At 53.1% G+C, this 18,368-nt stretch overlaps 9 protein-coding genes across 9 annotated transcripts; 6 read left to right on the forward strand and 3 right to left on the reverse strand.

Annotated features, from left to right (window-relative positions):
- Window positions 1–3,273: 3,273 nt before the first annotated feature.
- GLOTRDRAFT_80940 (uncharacterized protein) lies at window positions 3,274–4,236 on the forward strand. Its single transcript, XM_007871615.1, has 4 exons — window positions 3,274–3,542; window positions 3,605–3,933; window positions 3,989–4,061; window positions 4,118–4,236. The coding sequence occupies exons 1-4, from the start codon at window positions 3,370–3,372 to the stop codon at window positions 4,224–4,226; spliced, it is 684 nt and encodes a 227-aa protein (XP_007869806.1). The 5' UTR covers window positions 3,274–3,369; the 3' UTR covers window positions 4,227–4,236.
- On the forward strand, window positions 4,207–4,634 carry GLOTRDRAFT_101379 (uncharacterized protein). The gene has a single exon (XM_007871616.1). It carries the CDS (start codon window positions 4,254–4,256, stop codon window positions 4,422–4,424), a length of 171 nt encoding a protein of 56 aa, XP_007869807.1. The 5' UTR covers window positions 4,207–4,253; the 3' UTR covers window positions 4,425–4,634.
- Window positions 4,635–4,823: 189 nt separating this feature from the next.
- Window positions 4,824–7,788, reverse strand: GLOTRDRAFT_140854 (DNA repair exonuclease; the record flags this gene model as incomplete). The annotated part of the gene is made up of 15 exons (XM_007871617.1): window positions 7,702–7,788; window positions 7,512–7,642; window positions 7,281–7,444; window positions 7,132–7,228; window positions 6,807–7,084; window positions 6,575–6,760; window positions 6,349–6,517; window positions 6,182–6,292; window positions 5,805–6,127; window positions 5,673–5,754; window positions 5,546–5,617; window positions 5,285–5,488; window positions 5,132–5,226; window positions 4,903–5,053; window positions 4,824–4,850 (listed from the first exon to the last, which is right to left on the reverse strand). Exons 1-15 carry the CDS (start codon window positions 7,760–7,762, stop codon window positions 4,824–4,826), a joined length of 2,151 nt encoding a protein of 716 aa, XP_007869808.1. The 5' UTR covers window positions 7,763–7,788.
- Window positions 7,789–8,092: 304 nt separating this feature from the next.
- On the forward strand, window positions 8,093–8,847 carry GLOTRDRAFT_132743 (uncharacterized protein; the record flags this gene model as incomplete). Its single annotated transcript, XM_007871618.1, has 3 exons — window positions 8,093–8,280; window positions 8,334–8,517; window positions 8,578–8,847. The coding sequence occupies 3 exons, from the start codon at window positions 8,093–8,095 to the stop codon at window positions 8,845–8,847; spliced, it is 642 nt and encodes a 213-aa protein (XP_007869809.1).
- A 1,322-nt stretch (window positions 8,848–10,169) lies between these two features.
- On the forward strand, window positions 10,170–10,663 carry GLOTRDRAFT_132744 (uncharacterized protein; the record flags this gene model as incomplete). The annotated part of the gene is made up of 2 exons (XM_007871619.1): window positions 10,170–10,306; window positions 10,360–10,663. The coding sequence occupies 2 exons, from the start codon at window positions 10,170–10,172 to the stop codon at window positions 10,661–10,663; spliced, it is 441 nt and encodes a 146-aa protein (XP_007869810.1).
- A 774-nt stretch (window positions 10,664–11,437) lies between these two features.
- Window positions 11,438–13,404, forward strand: GLOTRDRAFT_80944 (uncharacterized protein). Its single transcript, XM_007871620.1, has 7 exons — window positions 11,438–11,644; window positions 11,698–11,736; window positions 11,796–11,806; window positions 11,861–12,043; window positions 12,111–12,570; window positions 12,621–12,763; window positions 12,818–13,404. Exons 1-7 carry the CDS (start codon window positions 11,603–11,605, stop codon window positions 12,990–12,992), a joined length of 1,053 nt encoding a protein of 350 aa, XP_007869811.1. The 5' UTR covers window positions 11,438–11,602; the 3' UTR covers window positions 12,993–13,404.
- GLOTRDRAFT_80947 (adenine nucleotide alpha hydrolases-like protein) lies at window positions 13,290–14,571 on the reverse strand (the record flags this gene model as incomplete). Its single annotated transcript, XM_007871621.1, has 6 exons — window positions 14,416–14,571; window positions 14,316–14,356; window positions 13,902–14,258; window positions 13,648–13,852; window positions 13,477–13,610; window positions 13,290–13,375 (listed from the first exon to the last, which is right to left on the reverse strand). The coding sequence occupies exons 1-6, from the start codon at window positions 14,529–14,531 to the stop codon at window positions 13,290–13,292; spliced, it is 939 nt and encodes a 312-aa protein (XP_007869812.1). The 5' UTR covers window positions 14,532–14,571.
- A 52-nt stretch (window positions 14,572–14,623) lies between these two features.
- Window positions 14,624–16,422, forward strand: GLOTRDRAFT_80951 (NAD P-binding protein). The gene is made up of 10 exons (XM_007871622.1): window positions 14,624–14,830; window positions 14,880–14,950; window positions 15,007–15,038; window positions 15,090–15,304; window positions 15,357–15,431; window positions 15,480–15,538; window positions 15,590–15,721; window positions 15,783–15,862; window positions 15,918–16,017; window positions 16,066–16,422. The coding sequence occupies exons 1-10, from the start codon at window positions 14,682–14,684 to the stop codon at window positions 16,137–16,139; spliced, it is 987 nt and encodes a 328-aa protein (XP_007869813.1). The 5' UTR covers window positions 14,624–14,681; the 3' UTR covers window positions 16,140–16,422.
- GLOTRDRAFT_140858 (uncharacterized protein) lies at window positions 16,322–17,701 on the reverse strand (the record flags this gene model as incomplete). The annotated part of the gene is made up of 4 exons (XM_007871623.1): window positions 17,461–17,701; window positions 17,257–17,412; window positions 16,872–17,198; window positions 16,322–16,797 (listed from the first exon to the last, which is right to left on the reverse strand). The coding sequence occupies exons 1-4, from the start codon at window positions 17,492–17,494 to the stop codon at window positions 16,322–16,324; spliced, it is 993 nt and encodes a 330-aa protein (XP_007869814.1). The 5' UTR covers window positions 17,495–17,701.
- Window positions 17,702–18,368: the final 667 nt, after the last annotated feature.

Genomic DNA, 18,368 nt, shown 5'->3' on the forward strand with positions numbered 1-18,368 from the left:
GTCGTTGTTCCCTCATATTTATTAACACGCAACTGGACTATGCAATGTTCGACAGGAGGCGGACACTGATAGAGCATCTGGACCTATTGATTCGCGTAAACCGAGCCTATATAACATTTCTGCCTCATCCGTGGATTCCGATTCCCCTAGAATCGGTTTACTGTTCAGTCGTTGTATAGGGCTCTCTGGTGATCGAAAATTGCCAGCGTTGAACAGGGGTTATACCCCTTATAGCCCAAATTACCTTAACTGTAACGGGAGCACCCTCCTTAAATGGAAGGTCCACCGATCCAGATCTTACCACCATCAGCAAATAGGAGCTATTACCCCTCATGTCAATAATTACCATTTGTGAATAGGGACTAATTCCAGATATGTAGTGTGGTCTCTGCACGGCACGATCCTTTCAAGATCTCGGGCCAATGGCACTGTCAGGCATCCCCCGGCTGTGTGTGGAATTGCGCCGATGGCAAGTACCCTGCTGCCTACGGCACAAGATTGGTAAGTTACATATGAGGCATAGTATTAGTACTGGCAGCATTGAGGCCTCAGCCTGACGACGTGCATCTCAGCTACAGTATGCATGTGCACTGACTCAGTGACTCGATAGTAATGCTACCCGAGTGTAGTACTGAAGTAAATAGTGTATTGTGTATTGAAATAACTGTACTTGACACTGAGTATAGGATGATTGAAGGTTCTAGCCACACACAGTTATGTTTGAGAGTTACAAACTCATATGATTTAGTATCACTGAGATCAACATATAATAACTAGGAGTATTCTTGATGCCGCGCAGTGCCCGGGAGGCTAGAAAGACTATTTACCTACTTGTAGAACCCTTGCCACTCGTTTACCTTACGAGGAATCGGACCTGGCGTGCCGCGCAGCGCCGAATACTTCCCAAGTGGAAGATACTTATAATGTGGCATGTGGGCAGGCTCCCTGCATACTTCAGGGGGAGCTTATTTATCTGAGGTCAAGTTGATAATTTTTTCCGAAGGGATTGAGCAGTCTGTCCTGATATTTCTGTCACAGTGGTGTTATTCCTATTATATATATTGTGCTATGATAGACTCATGTGTCATGAGCCATGAAATTGGGGGAGAAGGTTAGGCTACACAGGGGAGAGTCAGCCCACGGAGGGTCAGCTCATGCAGGGGAGAAGAGTTTTAGCCCACACAAGGGAGAAGGGTTTTAGGCCATGCAGGAGAGGAGGATATGGTGGGGAGGGTGTTAGGCCATGCAGGGGGACTGTTCAGATTTGTATGCACATCCTTGGGTGTGCCCTGGAATTATCCATTATGGTAATTGATAGTTGTCTGAGTCTCAGTATATTCCACTTGCTTCATACTGCTTATCTCTATTTGAGCTCTTAAAATTTCCCATCATGTAGACAGAAGAGCTGTATGAGCCTATGAGGTGACACATCAGGGAGATCTGGTATTTCCTCCTTTCTGTAATCATATCTCACACTACATGTTTTTCCAATATTGCATATTTGATTCTCATTATAGTCTATTCAACTCTATGTATCCTGACTCACCCACATACAGTAGCTGAATCCTATTATTCAATGTGAGGAGCTGACCATCGCGAAGGTGTGATTCCTACGGCATAAGGAAAGCACCAGTCAGTGGGTTGAGGCGGGAGGCAACGCCACCGGGAACGCCCGAGCAATGCACGTGGCGGCAGCAGCGCCACCGAGCCTGTATGTAACCCTACGCTAGGGTTGACAAGCCATTGAGTGGCGTGGGAGATCCTTTACGCATTTCGAGACCGCTAAGTATACTATCATTGGGGGGGTTCTGTAAAAACTTGACAATATGACCGGCCACGGGCTACCTTCTTCATCATTCCCTGTTATTTCACTCAGGCATCATAGTATACCTTCCTAAGTACCATCTGCAAAAAGAATGATCTCGATTCACTATGTACAGAGTAATACAGAGAGATGCCGCACACAGACAGCACTTGCGGGGAGTAATGTAAAAACGTCACGCGCGGGTAACACTATCCGATCCGCGCGCGTCTGTCACGCATCTGTCACGCCCTTGGGCCCTTGGAGTTCTGTAAAATCTACCATACGAGCACTTCACAAGCCTGCAGCTATTATCGGGTGGGCGCAGGAGGTTTACACATACAAGAAACACCTCCTCTAGGCAAGCCGATATATGCCGGGGCCGTGTAGGCTGGCAGATCTACCCATCAAGTGGCCATCAGACCTGTTCCAGTGGGCATTTTGGACGGTGTTCAACCTCCCATACGACAAGGGGCCAACTTGAGGCAATTTTGACTTCACAGACCATCTGTATGGTATACAATGCATATACGTACCAACCTGCTAAGCTCCCTGTAGCATACTTCTCGAGATTTCGGAGTTCTGTAAAAAATCTAACTTTTACAGAACCCCCCCAATGATAGTACCGACAAAGGGGGAGCCCAATTAATCATATCCAAATACGGACTCCATGCTTCCATTCCCGTCAGCTTTCACACAAGTCACCGAAGACCTCAAGGCGCTTCGATATCCGTTTCCCTTTTTGTTATCTCACTTCTGTGATTATATACTGTACGTTCGTCGTTCGACTTATAAGTCGACCACACCGCGCCTTTGCAGACTATTGCTCTTTCCCCCTTCTCTCACAAGCCCATCGCTGCTCTCCTTCTGCTGCCATGCCGGAGTGAGTATTGGCCGCGCCAACGGGCTTCCATCCCGCATTACACGCCGTGCGGTCCTGTGTAGCTTGTAAGCATTGCTATTTCCATCTTGGAGTCGATCGGTGGGGGTGTGAATGCGGGGTATCATCGTACCACTCTACTGGATATGTCGGAGACTGCCCAGTATCATAGTATGTCTGCTTGCTATCTCACTGGGTCTGACACTCCTCACTCTAGAATTCTTCGAAATTCGGCGAAATATCCTTGCTTCGGACAGTTTGGGCATTTTGAGCGGTTTCGCTATCTGCCACGCCGGCTTGATTTTCGCCTTCGTTCCGGGCGCTCTCACAAGAACACCTTGTCCCCTTCCTTTTTCTCCACCACAGAGCCTCATATCGAAGCAGACGAGCCGCCTACCGCCCGCACTCCAAACCAAGGGAAACAAATCCTCGCATGCTCCGCGCAGGCAAACAGCCCTTGTCCGTGACGTAACCTGGGAATAGTGGTCTCGCTTGCACCGCCACCAAGTCTCCTGGACCGCGTCAATGGGGCGACCCTGAACATGACGAAGGTACTCCACCACGCTCGTTCAGCGTTATAAACTCTCGGTGGCGACGATGCCTGCCATCGTCTCCCCCTGCCTCTGCACGACCTTTGTCACGTACCCTTCCGTTTTTGTTTCCTTGACAAAAACATAACATATCCAAGATGCCGCCCTACGTGTTCGGACTCGACCTCGCCAAGATCAGGTTCTCCGCGTTCAAGTCGTCGAACATGTTCAACGGCCTGAGCTACCTGCGGAGCGAGCGATTTATCGTGTACCAGCTCGCGATGATCATCGTCGTGTGTGCAGAGTCGACAGCGACGTACGCGATGTCCAGGTACGTGGAGTCCGTCAGTGAGATCTCGAAGACAATATCTTGACGCAGTTGCGCTCGGCTAGATACCTGGACATGCAAGAATCGCTGCAAAGCACATACCCGGGCTCGTACATGTACAACAATGACATCGTCGGCGCCGCTTCGCTCACGATCTTCGCTGGCGTCTGGACTGCAATCGTCTACGGCACGCTCTTCTTCTTCCTCCTCTTCTGGCCCGACTCGCGCGAGACGCCGTTCTGGGCAATGGTCAAGAAGGCCTCTGCGATATTCTGCACGCTCGTCGTCCTGGCCTCGTGCATCTGGTCGACAATTGTTGTTACGACCAAGTCGGCGTGGATAAGCGGCGTGCCCAGTCAGCTGGGGAAGACGGTGCAGCCGAATGTGCCGTTGAGTGAGTTCTCCCTTATTTCTGCTATCTTCCATGTTCTGACTCTCGTCCTCTGCAGTGTACTCCCACTACGCACACAATATTGCATGGATAGTGCTCCTCTGGCTTGGCTGGATCTTCGTCGTCGCGAGGTACGTGTTTCTCCTTCATTTGTCAACCTGTATTCGCTAACGCTTAGCATCATCAGTAACGTCCTCGTATTCATTGCCTCACGGCATCACATTCGAAGTGACTCGGACAACATATCCTCGTCTGAGCGCGCGCTGAAGGAACAGAACGGCAGCGGGCGGTACTAAATCCGCGGTCGATTTGCCTAGTCTTCCATGTGTCGCGCGGTGCCCAGTGCGCGCATCTTCCTCTCTCTTTGTCATCCTCCGACTCCCACCACCTTCCATCGACCGACGCGCGCGTACACGCCAGCTGCCGTCAGTCGAGCCACCATTTTACGCCGCAAAACTATTGCACTCCTTACGCTTTACGACCCTCACCACTAACATTGCCCCCCCCCCTCGCCCCATCCTGGAATCTAGATACGCACTCTTGACGACCCCACCATTGACCATTGAGCCTTGCTGTAGCGATAACGGACGTCTGTTACTGTTTAAACATCATATTGTGGAGTAGCTTTCTGTAGCTAATGTATATGCCAATTGATAGAATACCTACGTCAGAATAATACTGATATATACCCATGTGGGTTTTGGAGCATCTCGCGGTATCGTATGGCGGGCCTGGTCAATAATGCGATGTTCTCTGCAAGTGCGAACAGATGCGCGTGCCGACGCACGTCTCGAGTTTACACGCAGGACAAGGCTAGGACAGCCAGGCAACAGCAGTAAAGTATCACTATAATATAGTAGCAAACAGACATCACTGTGGATTCGAAGCCCTGCTCAATCACTGTCGCTGTCGATCTCGACCTAGAAACCCGTCGTTAGCTGAAGGGCATCTTCCGTCTCAACGAAGACCTACCACTTGAGCAGTCTTTGCTCTCGACCGAGACGCTGCCGCCCTCGAGGTCCGCGCAGCGCCCGACGGCGCGAAGCTTAGTGTTGATTGTTTATTGGCAGTCGTCTTGGTCGTCGCCTTTTTTGCTGCTGGCTTCTTGGCGGCTGTGGCTTGACTATTTTTGTGCGTACGTCAGGTATGGTTCAGAACGAGAATTATAATGCGAGCCAGATGGGAGTCAGAAAGAACACACCTCAACACTGCTGCTCTGTTTGTCCGCTTGGTCGGTTTGGAGAACTCTTCGTCGTCGTCTATTACTTCGTCGTCATCCTCGTCGTCCGAGGGGACCTACACCAAATGATGTTGAGTCTGGCATAGATGATTGCGGAAAGGACACCACACGCACGGCAGCCTTCTTCCCTCTACCTCTCACAGGCGCTTTCTTGGCTGCCGCGGCCGTCTTCTTCGGCGCGGCTGCCTTCTTCTTGGGTCGTGGAGGCGCGTCGGAGTCGTCCAGAGCCTCGAAATCGGACCCGCCGCCCGCGTCTACATCCATCATCATGGAGTCGACGGAGGCATCCGAGTCCTCTGCGGTGGCCTTGCCTTTACCCTGAGGGGATTACATGAGTCTCGACAACGGCTGGAGGGGTGAAAGGTGGGTTTGTACCTTCGTTTTCGAAGGTGCTTGTCGTTCCTGTTCAGCATGCTCCTTCTCCTGCTGTTCCTTAGCCTTGGCGAGCTGGTAGGGTATGTGCGTGAAACCGGAGACAGAATATTACACAGATCCGACTTACCGCTTCCTCTAGCTCTTCCTCTTCCATATCCCCGTTCGCCTGGACGTCCTTGAGCAGCAACTTCAATGTCCTCTTTACATGCCTGGCGGGAGACGCTTCAGCTACAGTAGACAAGGAGCAACAGACACTCACGATTCGATCGCATGCGGATCGTCCTTATCCACAAACACCTGTATGGCATCGCTCATCCCGCCCTCCGCAAGTAGCTGCAGCTCCTGCGCCGCAAGGTACTCCTGCACGAGCGTCTGAACGCGCACCTTGCTGAGCTTCTCCGAGATGGACAGCTCAGGGTCGTCGATGCTCAGCTCCGGCTGGTCGATGCTGACTTTGCTGCGGCCCGCGGTCTTCTTGGCGCGGTGAAAGGTGAGCACATCCCGCGGGTTCGCGATGCGCCCTGAGAATTCTTGACCGAAGCGGATGGGGTTGGACATTTCCGGAACGCCTGTTGTGTCTACCTAACGAGAGTTGTTGTAGTCGCGCAATGCAATTCTTGAGTGAAGGAACGTTACCTTCAGCCGGACCAAGGGCAGCATCCTCGGGAGCTCGTCTTCCCCTTCTTCCACGGCTCTTGAATTGCGCTCATCCCAGAGAGTATTGGCTTGGTCAATAAGGGCGTTGACCTGCACTCGCAAGAGTTAGAGGCTGCCGACAGGACCGAGGAAGGGTATGTAATTACTCTTGACTTCAGATATTTTGTGATCTCCATTTGGTCAGTTAAGTCGAAACCGCCAGTCTCCGCCTCTTCACTGAGCACGACCTCGTCCAGGACGAAAGGCCGCACTGTCCGCAGAGGTATCGGAGTCAATTGAAACTCTTTGCCCTGGATTTGGAGCAGGGCAACGTGTCTGTATAGCCAACAAAGTCAACCTGAGCCCAATGAAAGACTAAATTTTTAGGTTTACTTCTCTAATGACTCCCCATCGGCCAAGGAGGTTGCGACGGAGGAGCCTGGCTGACATATGTAATACTTCTTACCCGGGACAGGCTCCGGGACGATGCGACAGTCGTGTTCATGTCCCCATATCACGAGATCTATGCTATCGTCAAACATGCCTTCGGGCACGAATTCTTGAGGACCATGTTTTACTCTAGCTTTCATTCAGATCAGAAGGTAGCCTCATATACAGTGCTTACCGGTTTTGGTGGATGATGAGAATGTTGAACCAGTTATCCTTGTCTCTAGGCATGAACATTCTGACCCGATTACTCCGCAACTCAAAGTGCATTCGTTGGTCTTTGACATTACCCACGCCGTACATACCCAGCTTGGTGGTGCCCTTTCTCAGAAGGACTGGTTTTATTGCGATACCAGTATTTTGGGCTTCCTTGTCATTGAGGGGCAAATCGAACTTGCCCATGTAATTAACCAAGCCCGCGGCTGAGAGGAGGTCGAGCGCACATAGTGCGCCTTCCTGAACGCGGTTTAGATGAGAACTAGCTGGATCAGTATATCACTTACAGGACCAGCGCCCTGAGGGTCATCATGGTTTCCATGGATCGAAAATACTGGTATAGCGACGTTGAAGTTGGGGTCCTCGTAGTTTATCGCCGGAAACCTGCCTCGGCCGTCAGAACGGGACTATTGGCACAGGAACTTCATTCACACACGGGAATCCAGGTGGTTTACCGTCATCAGGGTCACTCAACAGTTCTATTTGTATCGGCTTGTCGCCTAATGTGTATTCACGCAAAAGTGCCATGACTTGGAACAATGTATCTCGTGATGGGCGGTTTTCATGAAAGAGGTCGCCTCCGAGAAGGATCAGGTCGACCTAGTTCATGCGATGTCATGTAGGATGATTGAGGTCGTGCCCGTTAAACTAGACAGACAGAACCTACGTCGTGCTTGACGGCCAGCTGCAGGATCTCCTTGAACGTGTTGATAGAATCCTGGCCTCGTATTGGATCTCTCTCATTGTACCCAATGTGATTATCAGTTGCTAGAAGTATCTTAATAGTCTCCTCCTCCACTACGTAGAAGGGAGGATATCAGAGACAAACGACATGTTCTGTCGAAGGGTGGACTGACCAGGAACCCGCATCTCAGGGGATATGTCCTGGTGGTCCTCGTTGCCTCCATGTTCGCTCATTGCGACGTCTTAGTGCGGCAATAATTCCCTCACGTTGCGGAATATTGGTGGAGAGCAGCACGCAGGCAAGAGAGAAGGCAAGCGGCAGTGGCGTTGGACAGAACTCGACGCGTCGCGTCGCGTGTCGTCGGTAAATGTGTGGCCTGGGATAACATTTGTCAGCATTGACCACCTGCCTAATTAGGCTAATAGTTTGGCCAAGCTTGCCACAGTTCAAGCCACATCCCTTCGCCACAACCCGTCGCGTACTAGTGCTTCAGCAACCACGCAACCAACCTCAAAAAGGGAGAAATGTACACTTCAGGCGCTGGACTATCGGATTTCCATCAGATGGAGCACGTATTGGAGGAGCTATCGCGGGACTCGGACAACAATAGCAAGGAGCACGCGGTCAGTGGTGGGGAAGGTCGTTCATCCCGTGATTCATGGGGATTTTCAACCTGGCGTGGAACTTTATCTGCTTTCTCCAAGAGCTTTGAGCTAAGGGTGGGACTGGAGATCTCCTCCCTTGAAGACATGTAAGTTGCACCTCCGTAGAGGAGTGTGGTGAACACTGAACGCGCGGTGGCAGAATGCCTGAATCTTGGCCAAGGGAACTAAAACTTGTGCCTAGGAACTATCCCGCTGGGCAGATCATGACAGAATACCTTCAGACTCTCGGCGTCTCCGTCTGCCTCGTCCGCCCGCCCAAGCCGGAGACGAGTCAAATGCAACAATTCCGGACATTCATGGAACTGTTGCGAGCGCGAAATAAGGTAAGCCAACGATTGGAACCTTCTATATCACACACCAAAAATGTTTCCATGTGCATGCAGTATGTTCTTAGTACATGGCCATCCCCTGAGCTCAATATCGACCAATTCAACCTCTTGATCTATGCACTACCAAACGGGAAATTACGGGGCGCATTCTTCATAACTCAGTCCAAGCACGACACGGACCAGGGGCAGTCACTTATGCCACGGATAACCGCCTTTGATCATGATGTGCAGCAATTGCAGAATATATCACATACACATCCTGATGATATTGCGCGGCTTATGTGTGCTTTAGTTGTGGGGGAGCCGGGGCAAGAGAATAACTAACCCTTTGATATTTTCATCCGCTTATGTTGTAACTGTCTCATAACTCCCATCTGTACCATGAACTTGTCTATATTTTCCTGCGCCTTCCAACCTGTAACAGAGATCACTAGCTTTCCCACGTATTATCGCATCTGTCGTATGATAAGTAACCGTCGACATGACCGTAGAAGTATATACGTAGTATCCGGCTGTTGACGATACGAGGCATCGTGACAGGTGTGCGAACAGAGGAGTCAGACCTGAGCCAGCTTGGGAGCTAGGATTGGAGTGCTTCCAGACGAGAGACTAAGCCAGGCGTGAGTTACGATGCATTCGGCATTCTTGTATCAGCTTTTGAACTTCAAGCTTGAGGTTAGGCATCAGACCAAAGGTAGATCCACTGAAATATTGGCAAGGACTCGAGCGAGCTGGAAGCCTTTCCAATACACAAGCGGAATTGAGATCCATCCACAGTTGCACGTCATGAGATGATTACGCGCAGTGAATAGTTTTCCATGTCATCATGGCCACTCCGAGTCACGAAGGAAGATGAAAGGGCCCAAGATACTGCATCAGTAACTAGTGGACTGGCCGCAGTATTCGCTTGGCTGTGGGGAAATGATTCGCCGTGGTCTCCGAGGCTGTGGCAGAGTTGTGACCGCAAATGTCCGTCTGTGGCTCTCTGAGATCCAATTACGACTCCATCACAGTTCATTACACTACTTGTTTGCGCTGCATTTTCTGCTCGACGACCCCCACTGTCCATACTCAGAGACGAACGTACGCAGCACGGAGTACTACCAGCGTAAGCACAAGGAAATTCATATACCCTGGACAACAGCTTGTGAGCTGTGGCTTTCTTTGAATGCGCGGAGAGTGTCGAGTCGCTTTCTTCGTATTCTGCTATGTACAGTGGACCACTCGAACCTACCAGTGCCTCGTCTGGTGAGTTTTCGCCGAGATGATACATTGGACCCCATGACGTATGCGTGATACAGGTGACTTGACCGGGTTGCGATATTCAATGCGCTAACCAGGTCATTAGGGTCGCAGCGAAAATTAATCGAGCGACGCCAAGAATCCTGGACTGTGCCACCGGTTAGTAGTCCTTCACATTATGGTTATATTGCCGTGGTTCAATCAATACTCAGTTTTGATGAAGGTCGATTGCTCCACTGAGGGCCAGCTTAAAGGTGAAAAGTATCTCCTGCCCTACGGCACGCCACTCGGGTTGGACTGCGCTTCAGCGATGTCGACAGGTATAAGAGGGTCGTATAAATGCGTAACAGACCCCAAGACACTAGCTCTTACAGTACAGTTCGAATTGCACTGTTTACGCCGCCATGTTCAGCCGACTCGCCGTCTTCACTGTGGCATTTATTGCGTTCTTCTCCCATGCCGTCGTGGCCACCTGGAACGACGGTATCGGTGATATAGCCGACGGGTACTTCTCCGTTATCGGACGTTGGAACCACGTCGAGTGCGTTATACTCTCCCTCGTCATTAACTATCTGTTTCTTACACTTGCATTAGCGTCGGTTTCCCCGGTGGGGATTCTGAGGGTGGAAGCGTGGAGATCCACGGCCAGGACCAGACCACTGTCCAGAGCGGCGTCAACTGCCCTGGCACCACCGACATTACCTCCTTTCTGCCCTATGTGGTCACCGTTGATATAACGCTGAGCAACTGGTGTGACGAGGAGAACAATGACGGGGTGGCGTTTAATTACGCGAACCAGCACGTCGATATTCCGTCGGACAGCAGGTGCAGCGGCATTTCCTGCGACGGATTCGATCAGTTCAACTGTTGGAGGTGTATTATTGCTATAAATCCCTAAATTGCAAGCCAAGTGAGTGAGTCCTCTGGCTGGTTTCTACCCTACCTTCCTTACAAGATGTCAGATATACAGTCCACTTCGTCCCATCACTGAAGGGTCAACTTTTTTCCTTCAGCTATTATGTATCTCTGTAGCGGATAGTTGTGGTCTTGCTGATAGTCTTGCGATTGTTTTATCCCTGTCGTGCCTTCAAATGTTAGCAGTCAGTGATACTGATACTCCGTCGGGAGACAGCGGTCGGTTCAAGGCACCGTCCCATAACCCGCACTTGATACCCTCTGGAAATAGTCAACCAGGGTAAGAATACTACCCAGACTGCATGACCTGCGTGCAGGAACTGGATCACGGATTGAAGAGGGCGACATGGCCAGATATAGACAAACCTTTACCTAGAATGGAAGCACCACTACCTAATTCGGCTTACATGTCGATCTCAAATACTCAGCGTTATACTGCTCGTAACGTATATAAAAAGAGCCTCTTTTCTGTCCTTGTCGTTGTCTTCTTCCCTTATCGTCCCCCTACTGCCAAGTACGGCGACATACCAGATACACGCGCCTATGCTCGACGTCGCAGCCCGCAGGTCGGTTATTTATCAGTGCTCTGAGATCGCACAGCCGAATAATTGGACGCTGAACGGCTCTACTTGGACCTCGTATTGGACTCAGCAAATAACTGTAGTCGTCGTTCAACGTTTATGGTCGACCGTGGCATAGAGGTTCTCAGGGTCCCAGGGCACGCAAATAGCCCTGAAGTCCGCTGAACGCGCTTACACTTCCTCCTCTCCGTTCTTTGCTAGGCTGCCGGGACTGCGCACACCGCCTCCAAGCGTGCGGTAGTCAGGTTTTCCAAACCCTCTATTACTGTCGTTTCTTGGTCTTTGTCCTCGGGCATCCATAGTAATTCCACTTCCCCGGCCGCCCGTAATCAACTCTTCCCATGGCTGTAAAAGATGGAGAAGGACATTCCAGAGCAGCTGTCGTATGCATTCGTCTCTTCTTAAGTGCGTTAACAAAGATTGACTTAAACCCCAGACCGGCACGGTGCTGTTCTATCTGGTAGCTGCACTAGCTGTACGTCGCCCGTCATCGTACCTGGCGCGCATATATTGACAATCGGCTATCATGTGCAGATGGTCATGGCGTATGTTCTTATTCACGAATGTTCACTTCGGTCCGCTGACTGAAGAAAGCGCAGGAATAAATGGGTATTGAGCAGTACCGAAGTTCCCCTGTTCTTCCTCTTCACCCAGCTGGTCATAGCCGTCATTCTCTTCCTTATATCGCACGCGGCTGGTCTGGTCAAGGTGAATATGGACTTTAGCATGCCGCGTCTGCAGGCACTAGCACCATTAGTTGGCTTGAATGTCATCGGTTTGAGGTTCGTCGACATGTTTCCGACTGCGAGATAGTCTGGATCTCACGCATACCCGCCCCTGGGAATACAGCTTTAGCAATTTCACCCTCAAATACGTTGATGCCTCCTTCTACCAAGTCGCTCGCGGGCTCGTACTACCCTTCACTTGCCTGACTTCCTTCGTCTTTCTCCACTCGCGCCCATCCCTGCGCATCCTCCTCGCGTGCGGGGTTGTCACCCTCGGCTTCTTCATCGGCGTCTTCCTCGATGGGACGCCCGTCTCCTTCATCGGCGTCTCCTTCGGTGTTGTGAGCTCCGCAGTGACTGCAACCCACTCGGTCGTCATCAAGCGCACGCTGGATGTGGTCAAGGGAAGCGCGCTTGATCTATCATGGTACGGCAACTCTCTCAGCGCGATTGCGTTGGTACCAGTTATCATACTCGCCGGCGAGGTGCCGGGCGTGATGAAGCTGCTCTTTGGTCCCCCGGAAGTTACGCCAGTTGGTACAATGACTCCGCTCGCGACGTTCCTGTGGGGCTCCGCCATTACGGTGCGTACGATTGCGGCTGCGCTCTGTTCAAAGTCCTGATGTAACCCCAGGGTGTATTTGGCTTCCTGATGAGCATTGCAAGCTTGCTGTCCATCAAGGTTACGTCGCCCATTACGCATATGGTCTCGTCCGCGGTTCGGGGCGTCCTCGCTACGATGCTCGGAGCCTGGCTATTCCACGAGATTGTCACCACGTATGTAGCCTGACCATCTGCGTTATGTTGGGATTACCTGACATTGCATCACAGCGGCCGTGTTGCGTCGATAGCCACTATTCTCGGTGGCTCGATCTGGTATACTTGGATCAAGCATGTAGAGTCGCAACAAGCGCGGCCAGACCCCTCGAAGGGGCCTTACGAGAGAGTGCCCATGGAGGAGGTGGAGGCCGGCAGGGCGAATTCGCCTCATGCAAAGCCCGAATAGCCAGGCCATCGAGGGGTATCAGTGGACTCGTCTCAGTACCAGAAAATGATAAGCTTGCCGTCTGGTAGATAGAGGGATACTCTGGGCAACTATAGCATAGGATATCCTGGACAGCGTAAATGACTGCAGTGTCTTTATAGAGCGTATAATGATAATATCCAATATCAAGGAAAGCTACAAAGCGGACACGGACCCCTGCTCCCGTGCACTGTCCCGGAGAACATGTAGACTACATTCTTGGTGACCTTCTCCAATCATACAACAATCCTGGACGTTATGATACAGCAAACATTATAATCATGGGAGCGGGGCCGTGACAGCGGACGCCCTGCCCGCCCGCTCAAGGGCCCCGTCGACGAGTTCGTATGCGGGCCTGTACCGCACTTGTGCCGCGCCATTGGCCAACGTCGCGGGAGCATCGTCTGCAAGGCCGTTGACTACGGGTCCGTCACCGCAGCCGCAGCCTGTGCCGTCCGGGAAGCACGTCGCGCTCGGGTCGACGGAGAGCGTGACGAGGCCGCCATCGACGACGGGCGAGTCGGGGAAGCAGGTGGTCGCGGAGTCGGAGGCGAGCGTGACGAGCGCGGTGTGTTCGGGCAGCGCGCGAGGGGGGAGGGTCTCAGACCCGTTGAGATTTGTGGAGGCGACGCCGCACGAGGGCTGGATGCGGAGCGCGGGGTTGGGGAAGGTGTTGTACGTCGAGCCGATGGACGTGTAGCCCTCGTCGTAGAGCGAGCAGTACGGCACTTTGAGCGCGCGCAGGAAGACCCAGACGTCGTTGTAGGACCAGTTGATGATCGGGTGCACGCGCTCGAAGCTGGGCCAGCCTGGGTCGCAGGGGTTGCGGTATTGGAGCGTCGCTGCAGGAGGTGTTAGCCTCTAGTAGGCGAGACAAGGCACCGTACGTACCTCCGTGCGGGTCGCCCTTCCTCGTGCCCACCAAGATAGCCTCGATGTAGGGAAAGCGGTCCTTGTATAGCTGTAGCGCGTGCCGCATGCCCTCCCCGCCCTTCTGCCGCTGCACGGGGTCGCCGCGCTCGACAGCGGGTGTGTTCGCCGCCGTCTTGGGCACGCTCTCCACGGGCTGCTCCGCCGGCGGCTCGCAGCGATACAGGTCAAGGCCGTAGGCGCGCGCGGTCTCGTCGATGAAGGCCTCGAGTGCGGAGAAGGGCGATGGAAGCGGGATGTAGACGGCGCGTATCCGCGAGGGCCGCGAGGATAGACGGCGGGCGAGCACGCCGACGTAGAGGTGGAGGAGTACCGTGCCTGTATCGCAACTGGTGTAAGGCGGACGTTATCTAGACCGCAGAAATTACTGCTCACAGTCCTTTCCGCCATTGAAACTTATGGATACATGGTCCTCACTTGCCGTTCGTATCAGCGAGGTCGTCCTGCAGTAAAGTAATAGAGCGCCGGGACGTACCCGTAATCGTCTAGCGTATCCTCGATCACCTTCAGGGCCTCCTTGACGCGGGGCGCGACGGCGCTCGACGACGCTGCAAGGTCGTACACTTCCTTCGCAATGTCTCTGCTCTGCATCGTCGTCGTCTTCGGCAGGGAAACGGACAGAAGACGACGCAGGATGGAGGGAAAGTGGAAGCCCAATCGGTGGCGCAGCGCCGAAGCCATAATTATCGCTGCTTCCGTTCCTGCCACCATCTGCCTCCTTTAATACCTGCAGCTGCGGTCATGGGCGACGTTATCCTCGTTACAGGCGGGACTGGTCTCGTCGGCAAGGGCATCCAGTACGTTATCGAGACCGAACCGGAGGGCAGCAGGTTCGGGAAGAAACCTGGCGAAAAGTGGATATTCGCGAGCTCGAGCGAGGCCGATCTCAGGTGTGTACGCACGGCAGGATTGTTGGGCGAGAGCGAGACGCAATTCCAGAGATGCAGCGCAGACGAAGAAATTATTTGAAAAGTACAAGCCGACGCATGTCATTCATCTCGCTGCCATCGGTGAGTGCGAAGGATAACACGGAGTGCAGGGGACTGATTGAGTGAATGCTACCCAGTCGGAGGCTTGTTCGCCAACATGAGGGCGAAGGTATGTAAGCGCATGTTGCCTGATCTCTACGCGTAATGAATAAACTGCCAGTCCACATTCCTCCGGGACAACCTGCTCATTAATGACAACGTCCTGCACACCTCGTACGAGACCAACGTCAAGAAAGTCATCTCGTGTCTCTCGACGTGTGTATACCCCGACAAGGTCACCTACCCGCTCGACGAGACCAAGATCCACCTCGGGCCCCCGCACGAGAGTAACTTTGGCTACGCGCATGCGAAGCGGCTGGTGGACGTGCAGAATCAGTGCGTAGCGTTTACGTAGATACGAGGATCGCTGCATTAATCCGTGTCGCAGCGCGTACAAGGAGCAGTATGGATGCAACTTTACGTCTGCCATCCCGACGAACGTCTTCGGTCCTTACGATAACTAGTACGTCCCTTGTCCATGATCCTGGCTGGTTTACCGACGCTCCTGCAGTGACCTCGAAGACGCGCACGTCATCCCCGCCCTGATCCACAAATGCTACCTTGCCAAGAGTGAGTGCTTCCTCGCTTTCCCACCAGTCCGTACACCGACTCCATTCGCAGAGAACAACAGGCCCTTCATCGTCGGCGGCTCTGGCAAGCCCCTCCGGCAGTTCATCTACTCGCGCGACCTCGCGAAGCAGTTCATCTGGATGCTGCGCGAGTACAACGACGTCGAGCCCGTTATCCTGTCCGGTCCGTGATCCGTTACTTTGGTCCTATCCAAGCTGCCTTACATGTGTATCTTCTATTCCAGTCGGCGAGAATGAGGAAGTCACGATCAAAGAAGTCGCCGACGCCATTGTCAAGGCCGTTGGGTTCCAAGGGGAATACAAAGTGCGCGGCCCCAAATCCCTGTATATTCGCATTTACTGAACAGCACCGCATACAGTTCGACCCAAGCAGGCCGGACGGGCAGTTCCGCAAGCCCGCGTCGAACGAGAAGCTGCTCAAGCTCATGGGCGGCTTCCAGTTCACGCCATTCGAGAAGGGTATGGCCGCTCGTACTTGCCAGAGCCTTGACTGACTTGGCTTTGTAGCGTTGGACGAAAGCGTCAAGTGGTTCTTGGACAATTACAACACGGCGCGGGTCGGGAAGAGGGCGGCGTCATAGGTTCAGGCCTCTTCATTTAGGATCGCTCACGCTCGTACAGTAGACATGACCATATGGATACCAAGGAACTACACCGTGCATTACGTGAGTGAGCCTCCGAATCAGAATTGCTCGCCTAGCTGGCCACAGGCGTTTCCAGCCCTGTCGATACAAACATTCCAGTTCTGGTTACATTTGTATATTCACTTGCGTCGCACACCAGCATTCCCTCGCGACTCCACCGCGAGGCACGCGTCGTACATCTCTTGGATACGCGCCTGGCCCTCCTCAGACCTGGCATCCACACCGCCGATATTGAGCAGTTGCTTCCGTAATCTCTTATGCTTGGTCGGGTCATTGATGCGAGCCAGAACGTCCTCGGGTATGCCAGGAGCTTCGAACGCTGTCGAATAGGTACGGTTGTTGCCGGCATCATGAGCAGAGGCGACGGCGACGAGAGGCGCAGAGCTAGTGGCGGGATTGGCACACATTGCTGCAGTACGTGTCTGTTGAGTGTTTGGGGTGCCGCCTCGTGCCATGGCCGCGAGATCAGCTACGGTTCCTAGGGACCGGCTGACAGGGCATGCAGTCGGAACGCCAGTCCCAGGGAGAGGCGCATCCATAGGAACTGGCGGGTAAGCCCCAGGAGCGCCGAGAGCTGGCGGGAGGGCGTGGTTGTCTGCGAAATACGAGCTCCGATCAGCACAATTGTGAAGGAGAGACTCTGCCGGGACGATAAGGTCGCGCATATACACACCGACGGCAGAGTCGATGGTCCCTGGAGCTGGCGGTTGTCCAGGCATCGTTTGAGAGCTGTGCAATAGACTTGGGGTTGGTGTTGTGCAGCCATCGCCTGAGGATCCTGGAAAGGCTGGACTCCAGTGCCAGTTGGCTGCTGCTGGAGCATGCTACTTTGCGGATTGCCCGCGGGGAAGAATTGTGGCACGAGGTGAGGAAACGCGATGCTCAACGCCTGCAGAAGGAGCTTCGCGAACTGCTGCTGCTGCTGAGGGGTTCCGACACCGTTGTCTGCCTGGTGGTTGGCGGTACTCTGGGGTATCGCACCCATTCCTTGAAAGCCTGCTTATGCGCAAGTAATCTCGGAAACCGACAGCAAAGGAGGAGAAAGCGACCATACCCTGCGGCGCCAGGCCCAATTCCGGAGAGACGAACTGCTGCTGGTGATGCAATCCGGCGCTGTTGCCGGCCTGGTTGCAGGGACCTTGCATCCAATGTTGCATAGGGAGCCATACGACCAGGGGTTGATACATGGGTCCGACCGATCCGTTATCAGCTAAAAAGTTATAAGTCTGGGTAAGCGGTTACTGGCGGGAAGGCGAACGTTGGAAACTGCCGTTGCCCATACTCGGCGTCATTCCTGGCCCATTTTAATTCATGGCGCCAGGGGGAATAAACTGTTGATGGGGCCCTGCGGCCACGGGGAAGCCTGAGAAGGGCGCCCCAGTTGCTGCTGGAGCGGAGGCGAGGGCGGCAGCAGTCGAGGACGTCGAGGGAGGCAGGACCAGCATCAGTAGGTTCTCCTCCAACGTCAGAAACAGCCGGGGACGAGTCGGACATGGTAGAGTGGGGACAAGGGGCTATGAGACTGACAACTTCCTAGCGCGTCCCTCTTATACTGGCGCATGGGGGATCGTCGCTGTCAGTGGCCGGGTTCTTGACGTATCGGGTAGTACCGATATAGCCTCGAAGACTGTTCACAGCGATACTGCCTTAGGCTTGATCCTGCGCCTCTTAAAAAAGACTTAGTAGACGAGCAACTGTCTTTAATGGAGGCTTGTACCCGTTTAGTATCAGCGTCGCAGAAGTCCCCCCCAGGCTCTCGCGCGTGCTCAAAAAGGCAGGATTCTCCGCCCAAAACGGCAGGTGCACATTGGTTGGCATCTGCCGGACCTCGGCACGTATATAGTCTCGACCTCTTCAACGCTTCCTCTACCCTACACCGAGGGTTATACTGCCTATAACGTACGCGCTGAATGCGCAAGAGCGCATAGAACCTCATGTACACAATTCCTTTAAAGTGGGGGGGTCGAGGCACTAAATGTGGCCCAGTAGAAGCCTTACTGGGATCAAAAATCACGCTGAGAGAACTGTAGCTTTTCAGACTGTCTCCTACTGCCAATGGGGAGTCCCAAAGCTCAGTAGCTCCTCCTGGTACATTATCTACAGGATAAATTACAACTACTAGGTTATAGTACTGCGAGCACAACAAGGAGTCAACAGCACGAAGTT

This window comes from Gloeophyllum trabeum (genome assembly GCF_000344685.1).
Source record: "Gloeophyllum trabeum ATCC 11539 unplaced genomic scaffold GLOTRscaffold_00014, whole genome shotgun sequence".
In the NCBI taxonomy this organism is placed as follows: domain Eukaryota; kingdom Fungi; phylum Basidiomycota; class Agaricomycetes; order Gloeophyllales; family Gloeophyllaceae; genus Gloeophyllum; species Gloeophyllum trabeum.

Excerpts from the sequence above, each read along its gene's own strand:
- GLOTRDRAFT_101379 (XM_007871616.1), top strand. The coding sequence starts at position 4,254 with ATGTGTCGCGCGGTGCCCAGTGCGCGCATCTTCCTCTCTCTTTGTCAT.
- GLOTRDRAFT_80951 (XM_007871622.1), top strand. The coding sequence starts at position 14,682 with ATGGGCGACGTTATCCTCGTTACAGGCGGGACTGGTCTCGTCGGCAAG. Across the intron at positions 15,305-15,356 it reads CTGGTGGACGTGCAGAATCA|CGCGTACAAGGAGCAGTATG; the intron begins GTGCGTAGCGTT and ends TCCGTGTCGCAG. Across the intron at positions 15,722-15,782 it reads CGAGCCCGTTATCCTGTCCG|TCGGCGAGAATGAGGAAGTC; the intron begins GTCCGTGATCCG and ends CTTCTATTCCAG.
- GLOTRDRAFT_80940 (XM_007871615.1), top strand. The coding sequence starts at position 3,370 with ATGCCGCCCTACGTGTTCGGACTCGACCTCGCCAAGATCAGGTTCTCC. Across the intron at positions 3,543-3,604 it reads GCGACGTACGCGATGTCCAG|ATACCTGGACATGCAAGAAT; the intron begins GTACGTGGAGTC and ends GCGCTCGGCTAG. Across the intron at positions 3,934-3,988 it reads GCAGCCGAATGTGCCGTTGA|TGTACTCCCACTACGCACAC; the intron begins GTGAGTTCTCCC and ends CGTCCTCTGCAG.
- GLOTRDRAFT_80944 (XM_007871620.1), top strand. The coding sequence starts at position 11,603 with ATGGCTGTAAAAGATGGAGAAGGACATTCCAGAGCAGCTGTC. Across the intron at positions 11,645-11,697 it reads GACATTCCAGAGCAGCTGTC|ACCGGCACGGTGCTGTTCTA; the intron begins GTATGCATTCGT and ends CTTAAACCCCAG. Across the intron at positions 12,764-12,817 it reads TTCCACGAGATTGTCACCAC|CGGCCGTGTTGCGTCGATAG; the intron begins GTATGTAGCCTG and ends ATTGCATCACAG.